The sequence below is a fragment of the Budorcas taxicolor genome, chromosome 1 (assembly GCF_023091745.1).
Source record: "Budorcas taxicolor isolate Tak-1 chromosome 1, Takin1.1, whole genome shotgun sequence".
In the NCBI taxonomy this organism is placed as follows: domain Eukaryota; kingdom Metazoa; phylum Chordata; class Mammalia; order Artiodactyla; family Bovidae; genus Budorcas; species Budorcas taxicolor.
The window spans coordinates 158,609,946-158,630,318 of record NC_068910.1 but is presented as its reverse complement, the minus strand read 5'-3'; the positions used below and the strand labels follow the sequence as shown (position 1 = coordinate 158,630,318).

Here is a 20,373-nt window from a genome sequence, read left to right as displayed (position 1 = left end):
AATATACAATTCAACATGCTGGTGTTTTCCAATCCCAGTTTATGTCCTCCTTTTGCCTGGCCAGGGGCTGATTGGACTGGATCCCTCAGTCACACTGGTTTGCTCCAAATGGGACCTACTGTATATGTGGTTCTTACTGATGGGGTGTGGCTTCCTCCTGGCTGGATAGGAAGATGCACCCTAGGTCTAACTTTTACTCATGGCTTCATATTTTCAGAGCTTCCAGAGTGTCAGGCAGGCCGGACGGCTCAGTAAGGTGCATAGAACCAGGGACCTGAGTCATGTTTCCTGTTAGCTGGGAAGAAAAAACAGCATTCCTTGACCAAATTAGGAAGACTTCCCGTACACACCAACCAGAAAGAGACAGGACATGCGCTCATCCTGTCTAGCCAATCATGTAACGCCAGCTACTCCTATAACTGAGACAAAGAACTGACTGTATATAAACCACCATATCCCTTTGTTCGGGGTCCCTGTCGGATTCCGCTGTGTCGGATGACACTCGGACCCTAGCGCGCTAGAAATAAACTCCCTTCCTGCCTTTTTGCATTACTGTGGAGGACTTGCTTTCTCTTGGTCGGTTCGGAGATACGGGCTCGGTGCATAACACAGAGAAGCCTACTAATCCGCCACACTTAAAACTTGTTGGGCAAGATCTGTATTTCACTGGTATAATTATCTGGCTACAATATTCATTCCCTCTCTGGGTTATGCTATGACTTGATGCTCTGATTAACTTTCAGCTCTTAATGCTGAACAAATACAAATTAGGTGGTTTTACAAAACAAAGAGTTGGACACAACTGAGCGACTTCACACTCACACACACACACAAAACAGATTGGCCTTAGATATTCTAACTGCTGCACAAGGAGGAACTTCTGCCATTATTCATACCTAATATGAGTACTAATTTTACTCACTTTACTAAACACATGAACAAGATGATTCAGGCTATGGATTCTCCTGCAGCCTCAGTCACCTCACTTTGGGAAATGTTAACTAGCTCCCCAAGGTGGAAAACTATCTTAATCATAATAATTCTAATTGTTCTGTTTTTACCATTTGCTCCCTGCATCTGTAACTGTGTGACTGGATTTGCTTCTAACCATCTGAAAGCTTTTAAGTTACAAATGCTTGTCCAGAGTCCTACAAGTGCCATGACCTCCTCCAATTATTACTTGGGGCCCCTGGATCAGAGACCCTCCATCTGAGGGTTAGGAGAATATGTTGCCTCAAAAATTTAGGGACCATGCCCCATCACAGCAGGAAGAGGTTATGGAATGAAAATGATACCCCTTTCCCTTGGCAACATAATTCTCCTAAAAGAAAAGGGTGAATGAGAAAGTCAGTTCCTAGGCAGGTTGATAAGTCTGGGGTCCCTGAGGAGCAGAAAGGGGTTTGGGGCTCTTGAAGGGGAGATAGGGGTCTGGGGTTCTCAAGGAGGAGGAAAGGACAAACATAAAATGGATTTTTTTCTTTAAGCCCAGAACTGATAATTATGCAACAAACAACTCAGTTTAAACTCTGTACTAGGCAGTATATAACAACAATGTATCCTGCTTGAGGACAGTTTCTCCTTCCTGAAACCCTTCTGGCTAATCCTGTTATCTTAAAATGTAAATTATGGGAGTGGGTCTAGTAAGATCTTTGCAACCTTGAGACATTCTTTTGATTTATTGTAATAACTCATGTCAATGGACATGAGTTTGAGTAAACTCTGGGTGTTGGTGATGGACAGAGAGGCCTGGCGTGCTGCAGTCCGTGGGGTCGCAGAGTCAGACACGACTGAGCAACTGAACTGAACTGAATAACTAATTTAAAAAGTATATAACTCCCTTATTAACACTAGTGAGGGGGCACTTCTGATGTCTATGTCAGAAGTTTTCTCTGTCCCTTTTCACTTTAATAAAACTCTGCTACACACACACACACAAAGTCTTCTCTATGCGTATATAGAATTTATTACTATTACCGTTGAAGATAATCTGCATTTGTTATTGGTGGTGGGATTGAAACAAAATACATATCTGACATTTTAAGATTTAGGAATGATTTCAAAAATTATTTTACTTAGATTTAAAGATAAGAAAACCAAGGCAAAGAGAAGTTAAGTTAGTTGTGAAAGTCAAAGCTATAAGGGATAAAGCAGAAATTCAAACTGATTTCTTTGTTATTTTATAGTTTGAGTGATGGGTTCTTTAGAGGGGTACTGTTTAATTTCCAAGTATTTGGAGGGATTTTTCTAAATATCTTACTGTTAACGATTTCTAATTTAATTTTATTGTAAAGAAAACAAACTCTGTCATATTTCAAATATTCAAAATTTCACAGAGCCTTATGTCTATTTTTGGTAATAAATCTTTTCCTGGTATCTATTTTGTCTGATATTAACATAGTTAAGCCTGACATAAAGAGAGGTTTTTATATTTACTGTATGTCATATCATTTTTCTTTCTTTTGTTTTCAAACTATGTCTTTTTATAGATAGCACATGGTTGAATCTTCTAATTTAATCTAGACTGACAATATCTGTCTTTGATCAATGCAAACAAATAGAGGAAGACAATAGAATGGGAAAGACTAGAGATCTCTTCAAGAAAATTAGAAATACCAAGGGAACATTTCATGCAAAGATGGATTCAATAAAGGACAGAAATGGTATGGACCTAAGAGAAGCAGAAGATATTAAGAAGAGGTGGCAAGAATACACAGAGGAACTGTACAAAAAAGATCTTCATGACCCATATAATCATGATGGTGTGATCACTCACCTAGAGCCAGACATCTTGGAATGCAAAGTCAAGTGGGCCTTAGGAAGCATCACTACAAACAAAGCATGTGGAGGTGATGGAATTCCAGTTGAGCTATTTCAAATCCTAAAAGATGATGCTGTGAAAGTGCTGCACTCAATATGCCAGCAAATTTGGAAAACTCAGCAGTGGCCACAGGACTGGAAAAGGTCAGTTTTCAGTCCAATCCCAAAGAAAGGCAATGCCAAAGAATGTTCAAACTACCACCAGTTACACTCATTCACACACTAGCAAAGTAATGCTCAAAATTCTCCAAGCCAGGCTTCAACAGTACATGAACTGGGAACTTCCAGATGTTCAAGCTGGATTTAGCAAAGGCAGAGGAACCAGAGATCAAATTGCCAACCTCCTCTGGATCATGGAAAAAGCAAGAGAGTTCCAGAAAAACATCTGTTTCTGCTTTATTGACTATGCCAAAGCCTTTGATGGTGTGCATCACCACAAACTGTGGAAAATCTGAAAGAGATGGGAATACCAGACCACCTGACCTGCCTCCTGAGAAATCTGTATGCAGGTCAAGAAGCAACAGTTAGAAGTGGACATGGAACAAGACACTGGTTCCAAATTGGGAAAGGAGTACATCAAGGCTGTATATTGTCACCCTGCTTATTTAACTTATATGCAGAGTACATCATGAGAAATGCTGGACTGGATGAAATAAATACGAGCTGGAGTCAAGATTGCCAGGAGAAATATCAATAACCTCAGATATGCAGATGATACCACCCTATGGCAGAAAGTGATGAAGAACTAAAGAGCCTCTTGATGAAAGTGAAAGAGGAAAGTGAAAAAGTTTTGGCTTAAAACTCAGCATTCAGAAAACTAAGTCATGGCATCTGGTTCCATCTCTTCATGGCAAATAGATGGGGCAACAGTGGAAAACAGTGACAGATTTTATTTTTAGGGGGTCCAAAATCACTGCAGATGGTGACTGCAGCATTGAAATTAAAAGATGATTGCTCCTTGAAAGAAAAGCTATGACCAACCTAGACAGCATATTCAAAAGCAGAGGCATTACTTTGCCAACAAAGGTCCATCTAGTCAAAGCTATGGTTTTTCCAGTAGTCATGTATGGATGTGAGTTGGACTATAGAGAAATCTGAGTGCCAAAGAATTCATACTTTTGAACTGTGGTGTTGGAGAAGAGTCTTCAGAGTCTCCTGGACTGAGAGGAGATCCAACCATTCCATCCTAAAGGAAATCAATCCTGAATATTCACTGAAAGGACTGATGCTGAAGCTGAGACTCCAATACTTTGGCCACCTGATGCGAAGAACTGACTCATCTGAAAAGATCCTGATGCTGGGGAAGATTGAAGGCACAAGAAGGGGAAAACAGAGGATTAGATCGTTGGATGGCATCACTGACTCAAAGGACATGAGTTTGAGTAAACTCTAGGAGTTGGTGATGGACAGGGAGGCCTGGTGTGCTGCAGTCCATGGGGTCACAAAGAATCAGACACGACTGAGCGACTGAACTGAACTGAACTGAACTGAACTGGAATGTTTAGGCAATTGGTTTAATATGTTTAATGTAATTACTAATGATTTGGTTCAACCTTAGAGTATTGATGTTATCTTCTATTGTTTCATTCATTATTTGTTCTTCTTTTCCTCTTTTCTTGACTTATTTTCACATCATTAAATATTGTTTAGTATATAATCTTAGTTCATTATTGGTTTCCTAGCTATACTTTCAATATTTTTAATGATACTCTAGGGATTATAACATGCATGTTTAACTTAACCCAAGCTACTTAAGAGTTAATACTGTTATTAACTCTTATAAAAAGTTACTGTTATTACTTCATGTAGAAAAAGAAACAAAAACAAAATACTTTAGTACTTAAATTCCATTTGTGCCTCTTCCCATAGGTTTTTGTGATATTGTAGTCAAATATCTCACATCATGTAATCTTACTATTTATTATTTTTACTTTAGATAATATAATAAAATGCTGTTTTCTCCCTTAAATAGTCATTCATCTTTAAATAAATTTTGGGAAGAAATATATTGTTTAGGTTTACTCATTTATTTATACTTTCTGGTGCTCTAATTCCCTTTTATAGATCCAAATTTAAATATACTGTCATTTATTTCAGGTTATGCCTTACCATTTTTCAAAGTAAAGATCTGCTCTATTAATTTTTAAACTTTTATATAAAAATGTTCTTATCTCACTATCATTTTGAAGAATTTTTTTGTTGAATTCTGATTTGACATCATTTTTCTTTCAGCACTTTAAGCTTCCTTTTTTATTGTATTTTGGCCTCCATATTTCTGACTAAATGTTACCTGTTATTTGTATCATTGTCCCTTGTGAATAATGTGTTGTTATCCTTTATCTGTCTTTAATATTTTCTCTCTATCTTGGCTTTTCAAAACTCTGCTGTTCCTAGATATGGTTCTGTTTATATTTATTTTAGTTGGGGCTGTGTCTTACTCTTTTTTAAAACCAAATTTGGAAAATTTCCAATAACTACTTTTTATGCCCTTTCCTCTCTTCTCTTGGAAACAGTTACATGTAGCTCAGCTCAGTTCAGTTCAGTTCAGTTCATTTCAGTTGCTCAGTTGTGTCTGACTCTTTTACTGCCCCATGGCCTGCAGCACACCAGGCTTCCCTGTCTGTCACCAACTCTGAAGCTCATGTCCATTGAGTCAGTGATGCTATCCAACCACCTCATCCTCTGTTGTTCCCTTCTCCTCCCACCTTCAATATTTCCCAGCATCAGGGTCTTTTCCAGTGAGTCAGTTCTTCATATCAGGTGGTCAAAGTATTGGAGTTTCAGTTTCAGCATCAATCCTTCCAATGAATATTCAGGACTGATTTCCTTTAGGATGGACTGGTTCGATCTCCTTGCAGTCCAGGAGACTCTGAAGACTCTTCTCCAACACCACAGTTCAAAATGCTTTGGCTCTCAGCTTTAGAGTCCAACTCTCACATCCATACCTGACTACTGGAAAAACCATGCAGGTTACTTGTTACTCAGACTTGTTACTGTGTCTGAGAATAAGTCACTGAAGCATTAGTTAATTTTTTAAAATATCTTAAATGATACTGTGTGTTCATATCGGGTAATTGCTATTGATTTGTCTTCAAGTTCTCTAAACCTTTCTTTAGTACTAAATCTTCAATCTGATGTTAAAGTCAACCTGTATATTTTTATTTTAGATATTAATAGTTCATTAATCCATGGTAAAATCTCCATCTGTTTCTTTTCTATAGTTTCTATTTTTGTGTTGAGATTCTCAGTTCTTCTCTTATTATGGCCATCTTTGCCTCAAGATCCTTGAACCTATTTTTTACAGCTTCTTTAAAATCTTTTTCTACCAATTCTAACATGTGGATCATCTTGGGGCCTTATTCTATGGACTATTTATTTTCTTAAATATGAGTCTCATTTTCCTATTCCTTTGAATGTGTAGTAATTTTTAGTTTTATACTAAACATTTTGGATGAAACTTTGTAAAGAATTGAGATTATGACATCATCCCTGCAAACCTGTAGAATTTTTTTCTTATCAGGAAGTTAAATGGCAAATATTCTTGTTCTTGTCAGGTGTGGTTTTTCAGATAGGTCAATTTTGCCTTTGAGCTTAATCCTAAAGTGTGATTCTTTCTGGAGGTCATGGTCCTAACTCTTAAAGCATTGTCTTTCAGGAATTTTAACTGAATGCCAGAGGTACTCAGTGAGCTCTCTTAACACTGGTTCTTCAGTATCTCCTATCACTGCAGCTCCTCTGGTATTTTCATTTATTACTTGGTCCTGCAGCAGGCAGTCTCTGCTACATGAAGTCTTACTTTTCATATTGGTCTAGAACCTGCAGCAAATCCTCATTCAGTATTCTACCCCCAACCCCCTCACATATCTATTTCTCCTTTAGTCACCTGCTCTGTAAATTACAGGGTTTTTTAGCAGACTGATATTCTAATATCTGATATTCTAAGAGACTTTGTTTTCTTGGGCTCCAAAGTCACTGCAGATGGTTACTGCAGCCATGAAATTTTTAAAAGACACTTGCTCCTTGGAAAAAAAGCTATGACCAACCTAGACAGCATACTAAAAACCAGAGACATCACTTTGCAGACAAAGGTCCATCTCATCAAAGCTATGGCTTTTCCAGTAGTCATGTATGGATATGAGAGTTGGACTATAAATAAAGCTGAGCACGGAACTGATGCTTTTGAACTGTGGTGTTGGAGAAGACTCTTGAGAGTCTCTTGGACTGCAAGGATATCCAACCAGTCCATCCTAAAGGAAATCAATCCTGAATATTCATTGGAAGGACTGATGCTGAAGCTGAAACTCCAATACTTGGAGTTTCGCACTTGATGTGAAGAACTGACTCACTGGAAAAGACCCTGATGCAGGGAAAGATTGAAGGCAGGAGGAGAAGGGGACAACAGAGGATGAGATGGTTGGATGGCATCACCGACTCGATGGACATGAGTTTGAGCAAGCTCCAGAAGTTGGTGACGGTCATGGAAGCCTGGCATGCTACAGTCCATGGGGTTGAAAAGAGTCGGACAGGACCAAGAGACTGAACTGAACTGATATCCTAATTTCTGCTTCCTCGGCTCATTGAGATTGAAGTTTAACTTGATCTTCAACTCCCTGAGTTTGGTCAGGAAAACCATGGTAGTCACCGTGTATACTACCCTATATATGAGATATACCTATGGCTGATCTCACAAGGATCAAAGTCCTGCTGTGACCGTTTTCCAGTGCCTAAAAAGAATTGTTTCATGTGTTTTGCCGAGTTTTATACTTATTTATAGCAGGAAGGCAGGTCTTTTTATACCAGTAACTCTGTCATGGCTGGAATAAAGAATCCATGGGTTTCTGTTTAATTTTCACAAAACCTTGTGGGGTGTAATTTGTAACCCAATTTTATGGAGAATTAAACTCAGATGAACTGGTGAGTGGGGGAATCACATTTAAAACCTGGGCAGTTAGATTCAGACTCCATGAATCTGATTTAATAAATGATACTGCTTCTGCAATGTGAAATTATATTTACTACCTTTGTGGCATTTATCACACTCTTTTTTCTCATATTTATTGATATTTGTTTTTTAAACTTTGCTACCTCTTCTAATGTGTACAGACAACACAATTCCTGTCTACAACTGCTACCCCACTGCCTAGCACAGGCTCTTGGTTAGCATTCAATAAATATTTGTTGAAAGAATGAACATAGATGAGAGCATTATAAAACAATTTTGAAAAGAGGCTTTTTTCTACGTATTTGCTATTTTCGACTTCATCTTGTCTGCCACCTAGTGGCATCAAAATTCTACAGCATAGTATGGCTAAGGAAACTCAAATGAGGGCTCTGTATCAACCTAGAGGGGTGGGATGGGGAGGGAGAGGGGAGGGAAGTTCAAAAGGGATGAGATATACCTATGGCTGGTTCATATTGAGGTTTGACAGAAAACAATAAATAAAAAATAAATTAATTTTTTTAAAAGGCCAAAAAAGAAAAAATTCTACAGCATAAACAACATCAGTCTAAAGATGGGAAATAGGCAAAAAAGGTGATATGTATTATTAGAATCTTTAGAATTATATACATCAACATATAATTATATGAGAAGAAAGAGTTATAGCAGGATTTCCATTCTTGATAAGATAGCAGTAATTAGAAATCAGTCTCAGGAGTGATCAAGACACCACTGACAAACAATGCCAGTAGTTTGATGAAGTGAGCAGAGTTGATATGTTTGATTGGTGAGTGTAGGCATTACTTTGGTTTGAAGTTAAAAAAAAAAATGACATCCAAATATGGTGCTTTGGATATGTTATTTAAAAAAGAAAAACTTGCTTATAGTTGTTTCTAAAGCCTTTGTTGTCTTCCCTGTGTCTCGGACGGTAAAGAATCTGCCTGCAATGAAGGAGACCAGGGTTCAATCCCTGGTGGAGAAGATCACCTGGAGAAGGGAATTGTAACCTGCTTTGGTATTCTTGCCTGGGAAATCCCACGGACAGAGGAATATGGCAAGCTACAGTCCTTGAGGTCACAAAGGGTTGGACATGACTGAACGGCAAACACTTCCACTTTTTTTTCAAAGCCTTTGTCTTACTTATTAGCATATTTTAAATGGCAGTACTCAGCTAATTAATTTCAAAATGTATCTTTGTTGAACCTAAAACCATACAGTTATGGTTCTTGTAGTCTTCTACATGACAAAACAATATGTACTTATTTTTATCAAAAGCAAAACTACATGATGGTTTTCAAGCTAATTTCTGTATTAACAAATCTGAAGATATGCAGTAGGCCTCACAATTTACATAAAATTAAAGAAAGGATGCTTCAGGAATGCAAATAAATGCAAAAAGGGAATATTTTAATTTTGATCCATGATTAGTATCAACCATCACAGTGTGGTAATAATACAAAAGAAAGATTCTGCATTCAGTGTATAACTAATGGTTATAAGCTATTTATAGACTGAATATCCTGATTATTTATTTTGAGAAATACATTTATGTTTCAGATTCTATTTTAAAGATCTGAGATCTTTAAAAACATTTGATTATTACAATCATATGCACTGATTTCTGTAGTTCTGTGACATGACAAGCCTAGAAAAATGATTTATTTCACTTAGTGCATAATTAATTGTATGAATTCACTGTTTAACCTCTATTGATTTCCATTTCTTAGTTAATGTTCAACTTAGAAACAGAAGCAAAAATTATTTTACAATAGAATAAAAAGGATACAGAAGTTAATCCTAGCATAATAGGGAAGATCATTTTACTTTTCATCTTTATATTGTATACCCTCCCCTCAGTAATTTTTAAGGACTTGAAAGGGCACTCTTAGTTTTAAAACAAAAGTTTCAAAGTCTAAATAGTGAACCTATTGAAACTAATCCTTGCATCCTTAGGAACCATAGCATTTTATTGTTTCTTATAGTACTATTTTGATTAATGTTCATTAAGTTATTTTTATAACACTGAATTGAATTTTGGCATGAACATGCCATTTACAATTTTTTATGATTACAAAAATGATTTGAAAATCCATCAAACCATTCTAATATCCAGGAGATATTTTGATTAATATGTAGGCAATGTTAATGGTACTTCATCTGTGTAGTGAAAACCATGGACAAGGTGATAAATAATTACTTTCAGGTGCATCTCAATTCATTATTGTTTATGTATGCCTATAGATTTTCTGGGCTATTCCCAATTTCAAATATTTTATTGTGCTTACAAGTCACCCAAGTGGCTCAGAAATTCCAATATTTTAACCTACTGAAGTATACATTACATTTCCAGTGTTGGCCCTTTCAAATGGAAATGAAATAAAATTCTTCCAATGTAACCATATGTCCTGATATTGGGTTTGGAAACTATGGTTGCATAAGGTGTTTCTAGAAAATATAGAGTCAGATTTTCTTTGGTATCAAAGAGAATCTGTGTTTAGGTTCTGCAGTTTATTTAAAGCAAAAAGTTTCTTTCCAGCAGGTTATCTTAGAAATTTCAAAGTGATTTTGTTGTCAGCAGGTCCTCGATGTCAAACTTAAGCGTATAAGTTTGAGGTCTTCATAGAGCTGTTAAGAATATCTGATGGAACTTCTATATCATTGTGGATATAGAGTTATAAATGAGTTTTAGCGTATTGGCAGATCTGCTCACATAATGAATCTTAATATAATTGATGGTCATGTTTTTTACTGGTTATTAACAGGGAAGGTGTTATGTTTTCATATTGATATTAGTTTTGTTATTTGTGTCCAAAAGAAATCCAGAATGTATGAGCTCAGAGAATGAACAAGACTAAAGTTTTAGGTAAATTGCTCTAAATTAGGCAGGGAGGTATAGAGGAATCATAATTCTAAGAAAAGAGCTATTTAAAAGATGTAACATAATCACTTTATCTTTGCGGTAGATTAAACTGAGTACTTCCCATGATAAGATCAAGGTCTTTAGGGAACAAGACATAGGAGAGGACATTTATAGAAAAAAAGATAGGGCTGGGTAACCTTGAGGATTCTAGGAAACCAGAAGCTAATACAGAGTTCTGAAGAGGATAGAAATATATAAAGGAAATCTTTAAGGACAATGATAAAAAGGTGATTCATACCTTTGGACAGTTGTCGCACTTGCCCCTTCATAACATCCTTTGAATAAGTTGTGTTATCACCAAATAAGCCATAAACTTTGGTGTCTTTGCTCATGGTTCATAGCTGGAATTTCTTTCTACCATTCTTTGTATTGCAGTCAGTTTTGGAAATCTTTCTCCTCCTTCTCACCCCTTACCTAACCTTATTCGATCCCTCCTTTCTCCCTGCAGTCATTTGCTACTGCAGCTGCCTGCCTTTTTATTTTGTCCTGCTTTACGATAGTTAATTATGGGTTTATTTCTTCCCTTAGGTTTTGAGATGCCCTTTGTGATCTCTATGATTGTCTAGCTTAACATAAATCAAGTAATAAAGAGATGGTTTTAGTTTTGTGATTACATTTCAATGGAATCTAAGTTAATCCTACAAGCTCACATCATACCCTCTGCTTGCATGGATAGTACTTACTTGCACTTATTAACCCTTCATTTTACCTGTGAGCATGATTCAGGGCAAGGTCAGGTTTCCTCATTCGCAGATAGCATGCAACAAGCTTTGTCTCAATGAAACTTGCCACACTAGCTATATCTTCAGCAGATGCTTCAAATGGTTTTCCCAGAACCGCCCCTTTGCTGCAAAGCTTTAAAAGAAAAATAAATACAAGGCTTTAAATTTTCTAATCATCTTGACAAATAATTGTCAAGATTGTTTAAATAAACTTTACATAATATATACACACACTTTTCCAAACAAGTAAAATATTAACATTTTGATTGTAAATTAAATTATTCCTGTTCACTATTAAGTGACTATAAGTAACACATTTTATTGTAAAATGCTTCCTGTAAAATATTTTAAAAGTATGATATATTTTAAAGGGGTGCCATTAGCTAAGAATGTCTGTTTTAAAAATAAAGCACACAATAAGCAAAGACATTAACAGAAAACCAGGTATAAATCATATTAAATACCAGTGCTTTTATGAAAACCCAGCTAAGCAATAATCTAGCACACTATCGGGTATGATTTAATATAATAAGGGGTATCGGAAGTAAACTCCTAGGAGCCATTAACATGATTGGTGATTAATTTGAGTCTGAATCATATTCTCTAGGATGTTATTGAAAGAAAAGAAGTGCAAATTTATTAGAATTTATTGGCAGAGGCCACAGTATCTGAAAAACATGGCAGGAATGTGGAATTCTTAATAAAAATTCCAGGAAGACAGTGGCTTCTGGGCACCATAGATAAACTGTAGAGGAAGAAAATAATTAATTTTGGGGAGAGAACCCCAAACATTAAGAAGTATCAATAATATGACAAGGATAGATCGGTACTTTTTTTCCCCCTTAGAGTTTTCTACTGTTCCTTAGAATCAAGGCTGATGGGGGAGGAGAGACTCCATCACCACTTAGTGACCTTATTCAGAATATCCGCTTCTTTGCTATTTTTACATTTTTGCTCTTGCTATTTGCTATTTTTATTTCCTGTATGCTTTTCTCACCAGGGATAGTAATGTTTGAGGATTAGTATCTATTTGTATATATCTCTGTGTAAGATTTCTTGTATTCTAAATCCTGTTTTTTAAGAAATGTTATCTAAACTAATTTTCTTTTATAGATTAAGTTGAGGTTGCCTTGCCATTTACATTAACATTATTGTCTATTTTTTAAAGTGCAAATAGGTTGAGAATGTGTTTATTCTGTTCTAAAATGTGTTTCTCTTCTTAATTTTATCCAACAACTATAAGCTGAAGGAAAATCTAGCTGTTTTACATCCTTCGTTTGAATTGTTAGTTACCTGGTACTACCTGGATATTTTGTCAACTATGATAATTCATATCATTTTAAAAAGTCTTTTCCAATTTGATGGGATAAATTTTTTACTACATACATTCAGTCAATAAATATTTATTAATTACTAATAATCATCAGACAAAAAAATACTACCCTTACATTTTAATTTGGTCTCATTAAATTGGTTTTATTTAATAGGTCTTTTTAATAAATTTTGGCTATTTTTAGTTCTGTGTAAATTCCTGTTTTTGCATTCCTTGGCTATTTCCATTGATGTTGTAATCTTTTACTTATTAATTATGAGAGCTCTTTATAATCTAGTATTCATTTTCCCATACAACTATGTACACAAAATCAGACATAAAGGTTTTTCCCCCTTTAATTGCCCTTCATAAAAGAGTCAACTTCTATCCATGTATCCTCAGAATACATTTCTCAATTATTTGGCAAGGTGGGGGAACAAAGACTTTTATGGAAGATACAAAGTATTTGTAAATGACCTTAGTCAAGGCTAAGTTTTGATGCTTTATAAAGATTACCTGATAAAATTCATAATAAAAGAGACAAAGTATTTAACAGTGATTTAGTAACTATTCCTGAGAGTATGACCTCACAAATGTCAGTGTGGTTGTAAACAGACTTTAAAATATAGTTTAAGAAAGTGTTATAGTTTGAACATGATAGCTTGAGACAGCACCTCTCCTCTTCTACCAGTTTGATCCTATATGACCCTGAGATACCTAAAATAACGGTTGTTTAGGAAGAAAAAATGTTTTTGGGTAACACAGCTTTTTAAAAAGTCAGTGGAAAACAACATAAGTAGAAATTATGTAGTGCCATTTGTTAGCATATCATTGTATTAAAATTCTAGACTTTCCTGAGTAGTTTTATCCTTTAAATTAAATCAGCATATTTCCCCCAAATCTTAAATGCTCAAACCTCATGGATTTTTTTCACATAAAATCTTGAGCTTCCCTGGTGGCTTAGAAGGCAAAGAATTCACCTGCAATGCAGGAGACCTAGGTTCAATCCCTGGGTCAGAAAGATCCCCTGGAGAAGGGAATGGCTACCCATTCCAGTATTCTTGCCTGGAGAATTCCAGGGACAGAGAAGCCTGTTTGTTTAAAATCTTAAACATAAAAGAAACAAGCCCCACGTTGTATATGTCCTTTGCCCTTTCCTCCTCTTTGTTCATATCAGGTGTGATAGAGCAGATATAGCTCCTTTCTCAGGCATACTTTTTGTGGGATGAATACAGAGACCATTAGGGTAGTAACTTCCACAAGGACATTCAGATTCTACATGGCAAGAGGAAGCTGACCTTCAAGTTTAATAACATTAAGACTTATGTCTGAGAACACTGAAAGAAAGTGAAAAATAAGCGCCTGATCTAATGTTTGCTATAGTCTCTACTTCTATGAGTTTCAAGGCCAAAAAAAGGAATAAAATGATCAATCTTAACACTCCAGAGTGTATACTTTATGAAACCAAACTGTAAGCAAGGAAAGACAATAATAATTTTTCAGTTCACATTAAAATGGAAAAACACACAGCCTGTATATTTGTGGTGATCGTGATTTATCAATCAAGTACTATAAGATAGAGAACTTTCCGATTTTATCAAAGGTTACCTTATTTGTTTTCCAAAGTGATGTGCCTTTGAAATAAGCTTTGCAGTAAGGCAAATTGTTACAAATATGATGATGTTAAAGGTAGAAATATAGAAAATATAGACAAAGTACTGGTATCAGGATTATAAAGAACATTTCAGATATTTTGCTGAATTTTAAAATTTCAGGTAGTCATTTGTGAAGACTAACAAATGAATTCTCTAGAAGATGAAGGACTTTAATATGCTGCTAAGTCACTTCAGTAGTGTCCGACTCTGTGTGACCCCAGACGGCAGCCCAACAGGCTCCCCCGTCCCTGGGATTCTCCAGGCAAGAACACTGGAGTGGGTTGCCGTTTCCTTCTCCAATGCATGAAAGTGAAAAGTGAAAGTGAAGTCGCTCAGTCATGTCCGACTCCCAGCGACCCCATGGACTGCAGCCCACCAGGCTCCTCCATCCATGGGATTTTCCAGGCAAGAGTACTGGAGTGGGGTGCCATTGCCTTCAATATGAGATGTATTTATTTGCATGCAGGAAGGGTGACTTATGTGAAAAAAGTCATGGAAACAAGGTAATAAAAAGTTTTAAACTACCTAATATAGTAAATTAATGAGAAGACTTTGAATTATAAAACAAAAATTAGGTGTGAAATTTTTGTTTTTAAAAAAAGCATGGACAAGTTAAAAGCATAATTTTTTAGGGAAAATGAAGTAAAAACTCTTATGGGTATAGTTGTTGGTTTCATGAGAAACTGGATATTAAAATTTCAAAATTTAATAGTAAATTTCAGTAGTAAATTAAAATCACAGGCTAAAATTTTAATAAAAAATACATACTTTACAAAATATATTTGATAGTTTTCTGAAAATAGCCTGATAATACTTCAGAGTTATAAAAAGTTATTAAAAGTTTATAAAAAGTTATAAAACCTTTTTCTAAGGTATTTCAAAGTTGTTTTAAGAAATAAATATCAAACCTATTTTCAGAAATTGTGGCACAATGGAATTTCAGTTTGTTTAAAAACACAGATAAAAATAACAGAAAGCCAATAATAGCAGAAAAAAACCAAGATTAAATACTATGTTATGGGTCCCATTCTTAAAAATACAACCACACATTTTTGTTTAATTAGTATCATCATTAGTAAGATTGATATTGCTAATAGATTCTCACTTAATAGAATATTGTATGATGACTGTTTGCCCACCATACTCCTGGGACATAATTTTGAGTGATCCTTGCAGATCTAGGAAAGAACAATAAATCTTTAAAAATGAGGCATTATTTTAGCTATTAATTACCTACAAATTACAGTATACATCATTCAATTGGAAATTTTTTAAGCTTTTTAATTGTTCAGGAAATTATCAAAAGAAAAAAGATGGAGAGTAAGTTACCCATAACTCTATTGCCATGTCTAATTGCCATTAATTTCTTGAATATTTCCTAACATAATTTTTATATTTTTATAATAAATTATAATTATATATAATAGTCCCATCTTTTTATATAGTTTTATTTTTATGTTTCTAATTAAAATCTAAAGCGTTACTCACATTATAATTATAGTTGGATATTTTTATATTCTTACTCTCAGCAAGTGATAGAAATATTAGAAAGTAAGTCAGCAAAGATCCTGATGATTTGTACAACATCATTAACCAATCAATTGTAGTCAACATAAATATAAAATACTCCATATTACAACATATTTTGCTCAGCTGCCCTGGAAAATCACTGAAAATTCAACAGTTAAAAAAAAAAAGAATCCAGTTGGAAAGTAAGCAAAGACATGAACAGAGTTTTTTCTGAAGAGGACATGCTGATGGCAAATAGGCTCATAAAAAGATGTTCAACATGTTTATTGTTTGACATCATTAGCCATCAGAGAAATGTAATTTAAAACTACAGTGAGATATCACCTAGTAGAATGGCTAAAAAGTAGCAATAACATCAAAATGGTGACCAGTTGGATCACTCACACTTTGCTGATGGGAATGTAAAATGGTACAGCCAGTCATGAAAACAGTATGGCAGTTGCTTAATAAACTAAACAAGTGACTACTGTACAACTCAACAAGTACACATTGGGCACTTATCCCAGAGAAATGAAGACTTTAGTTCACAGAGAAATCCATACATGAATAATGTTTATAGCAGAAAGAGAACCAGAGAGCTCACTGAGAGTCTCCTTTTTTGCGGGGGGACAGGTGTCTCTTTTATAAGGGAATAAATCCTTTTCAAGAGGGCTCCACCTTCAAGACACCTAATCACTTCCCAAAGTCCCCACCTCCAAATACCATCACATATGGAATTAGGTTTCAGCAAATGCATTTTGGAGGGACAAATATTCAGTGCATATCTTTCATTACTCATTTTACAGATGAGGAAACTGAAGTTTGGAGTGTAATCTTCTCAGGTTACAGTGTTAGTAATTTGAATTTACACCTAGATGTCTGGCCCTGGAGTCTGTGTGTTTAATCACTACGTCAGTGCTACATGGTGACACTTCATGAGCTACTGATGCACAAAAACAGAGAGCAAGCATTTAGAAACTTTCACAGTACTTTGACAGAGAAATATTGTATCTGTTGAATTATAATAAAATTGCTGTTGTTCAGCCACTAAGTCATGTCCGACTCTTTGCAACCTCATGGACTGCAGCACTTCAGGTTTCCCTATCCTTCCCTAGCTTGCAGAGTCTGCTCAAACTCATGTCCATTCAGTCGGTGATGCCATCCAATCATCTCATCTTCTGTTGTCCCCTTTTCCTCCTGCCTTCAAGCTTTCCCAGCATCAGGGTCTTTTCCCATTGGAAAAGTTCTTCACATCAGGTGGCCAAAGTGTAGGAGTTTCAGCTTCAGCATCAGTCCTTCCAATGAATATTCAGAACTGATTTCCTTTAGGATGGACTGGTTGAATCTCCTTGCAGTCCAAGGGACTCTCTAGAATCTTTTCCAGCACAATTTGAAAGTATCAGTTCTTCGGGGCACAGTCTTCTTTATAGTCCAACTTTCACATCCATATGTGACTACTGAAAAAAACATGGCTCTGACTATATGAATCTTTGTTGGCAAAGTGATGTCTCTGCTTTTTGATACACTGTCTAGGTTGGTCATATCTTTTCTTCCAAGGAGCAAATGCCTTTTAATTTCATGGCTGCAGTCACTGTTGGCAGTGATTTTCAAGCCCAAGAAAATAAAATATACTATTGTTTCCATTTTTTCCCCATCTGTTTGCCATGAAGTGATGGGGCTGGATGCCATGATCTTAGTTTTCCAAATGTTGAGTTTTAAGCCAGCTTTGTCACTCTCCTCTTTCACCTTCATCAAGAGGCTATTTAGATCCTCTTTGCCTTCTGCCATTAGAGTGGTATTATCTACATATCTGAGGTTGTTGATATTTCTCCTGGCAATCTAGATTCCAGCTTGTTATTCATCCAGCCCAGCATTTGGCCTGATGTACTCTGCATATAAGTTAAATAAGCAAGGTGACAATGTACAGCTTTCACATGCTCCTTTCCCAATTTTGAACCAGTCCACTGTCCCATGTCCAGTTCTAACTGTTGCTTCTTGACCTGCATACAGGTTTCTCAGGAGGCCGGTAAGGTGGTCTGATATTCTCATCTCTTCAAGAATTTTTCACAGTTTGTTCTGACCCTCACAGACAAAGGATTTCATGTAGTCAATGAAGGAGATGTTTTTCTGGAATTTTCTTGTTTTTTCTATGATCCAAACAATGTTGGTAATTTGATCTCTGGTTCCTCTGCCTTTTCTAAATACAGCTTGTTCATCTGGAAGTTCTTGGTTCACATACTGTTGAAGACTAGCTTGAAGAATTTTGAGCATTATCTTGCTAGCATGTGAAACGAGTGCAGTTATAAGGTAGTTAGAACATTCTTTGGCATTGCTCTTCTTTGCAATTGGAATGAAAACTGACCTTTTCCAGTCGCATGATCGTTGCTGAGTTCTCTAAATTTGCTGGCATATTGAGTGCAGCACTTTAACAGCATCATTTTTCATGGTTTGAAATAGCTCAGCTGGAATTCCACCACCTCCACTAGCTTTGTTTGTAGTGATGCTTCCTAAGGCCCACTTGATTTCACACTCCAGGATATCTGGCTTTTGGTGAGTGACCACACCATCGTGATTATCCAAGTCTTTAAGATCTTTATTGTACACTTCTTCTGTGTATTCTTGCCACCTCTTATTAATCTCTTCTGCTTCTGTTAGATTTTTGCTGTTTCTATCCATTATTATGCCCATTTTTGCATGAGATGTTCCTTTGGTATCTCTTGATTTTCTTGAAGATATCTAGTCTTTCCCATTCTATTTTTCCCTCTATTCTTTGCATTGTTCACTTAAGGAGGCTTTCTTATCTCTCTTTGCTAGCTTTGTATTTTTGTGTCATATTTCCCTTCATTTTTTCTAGTATAATTTTTTTTACTCTATTTATTAAAATATCAGTCTGCAACAGAATGGGACAAAACTGAAGACTAATTGGTTCTTTGCCACAGATAATGAAAAGAACTTTACTAAATTGTTAAAAATTTAGATAAGTAAGAAATTTTGAAGAGAAAACAATTCACAATTCCATTATATAAAAATGACCATTCTTAAATGTTAGATATTGGTGTGGATATCTCCATCTTACCTAGTTTCCTATCTATCGATCAATCATCTATCTACATCTTTATCCTTCCATTTATAATAATGATACTATTCATTATCCATAGTATTATGTTTCTTTCTTTGAATATATCTTGGGCATTAATAAATATAAATTTATGCCATTTTTAAAATGGCTGCATAATTTTACTAGATCCCCATTTAATATTTTTCCTAATGAGAAATTTCTCCAGAGACACTGAGAGTTCTTAATGTCATAAATAATATACACTGAATAGCCTTGTGTATACATCTTTGTTCACACATTTGATCATTTCTGAATTTTCATATTCTATGTTATAATGTCCTCTTACATCTTGGAATTGCCGAGTCAGGAATAGACATTACAATCCCCAAAAGCATATTTTAGAAAATATACAACATGAAAGTGCTTTCCAGAAAAGTCTTATACTTTTGCCAACAAAGTGTCTTTCTTGTTTTCCTATATCCTCATGCACACTAGGTATTAGAAATGTTTTAATCTATTATTTGCTGATCATATGGGCAACAAAGGCACCTTATTTTAATTTGACTATTCAAGCAAGCTCTCATATGTATTGGCCATGTGTATGTATACACTTCATGAATTTTATTCATTTTACAACTGAGATATTCTAATTCATATAGATTTATTTTCACTTAGTGTATATTTTGGAGAAGGCAATGGCAACCCACTCCAGTGCTCTTGCCTGGAAGATCCCATGGGCGGAGGAGCCTGGTAGGCTGCAGTCCATGGGGTGTGAAGAGTCAGACACGACTGAGCGACTTCACTTTCACTTTTCACTTTCATGCATTGGAGAAGGAAATGGCACCCCACTTCTGTGTTCTTGCCTGGAGAATCCCAGGGACGGGGGAGCCTGGTGGGCTGTGGTCTATGGGGTCACACAGAATGGGACACAACTGAAGCGACTTAGCAGCAGCAGCAGCAGTGTATATTTAATTAGATTTTTTCCAAATATATAATTTATTTTGAGTTATGTGTACCACGCTTTAGTTTCAGGCTTATGCTGGCCATATAAAACAAATTGGAAAGATTCCTATCTTTTTCAGTACTCTGGAACACTTGGAAATAATTTTAAAAATTTCAGCCCAACTTTTGTAACCTCTTTTTTTTTATTTGATTATTGTTATGTGTAGGTTTTCAATGTTTTGTATTAATTTTGTTAATTTTTGTTTTCTTATAAAATTATCTGTTTCATTCAGATTCTAAAATCTGTCATTATAGTGAAGAACATTATATTCTTAGAATATCTTAAATGCCTGTGTAGCAGTGATGTCATTCTTTTTTTTCGCTCTTAGTACTATATAGTTCTGTTTTCTGTTCCTTAATTGGAATTGCAGGGATTTGATTTTGTTTTCTTAAAACCAACATACTCGTAGATTAATTTATTAATTCTCATATTCTTCTT

The 20,373-nt window shown here is 35.5% G+C and overlaps 1 protein-coding gene across 1 annotated transcript in view; it reads right to left on the bottom strand.

The window, feature by feature from the left end:
• Window positions 1-20,373, bottom strand: part of SPATA16 (spermatogenesis associated 16) — a 272,485-nt gene that overhangs the window by 187,246 nt on the left and 64,866 nt on the right. Inside the window, 1 exon segment of the mRNA XM_052645324.1 lies at window positions 11,386-11,531. Coding sequence (XP_052501284.1) covers window positions 11,386-11,531 — 146 coding nt within the window.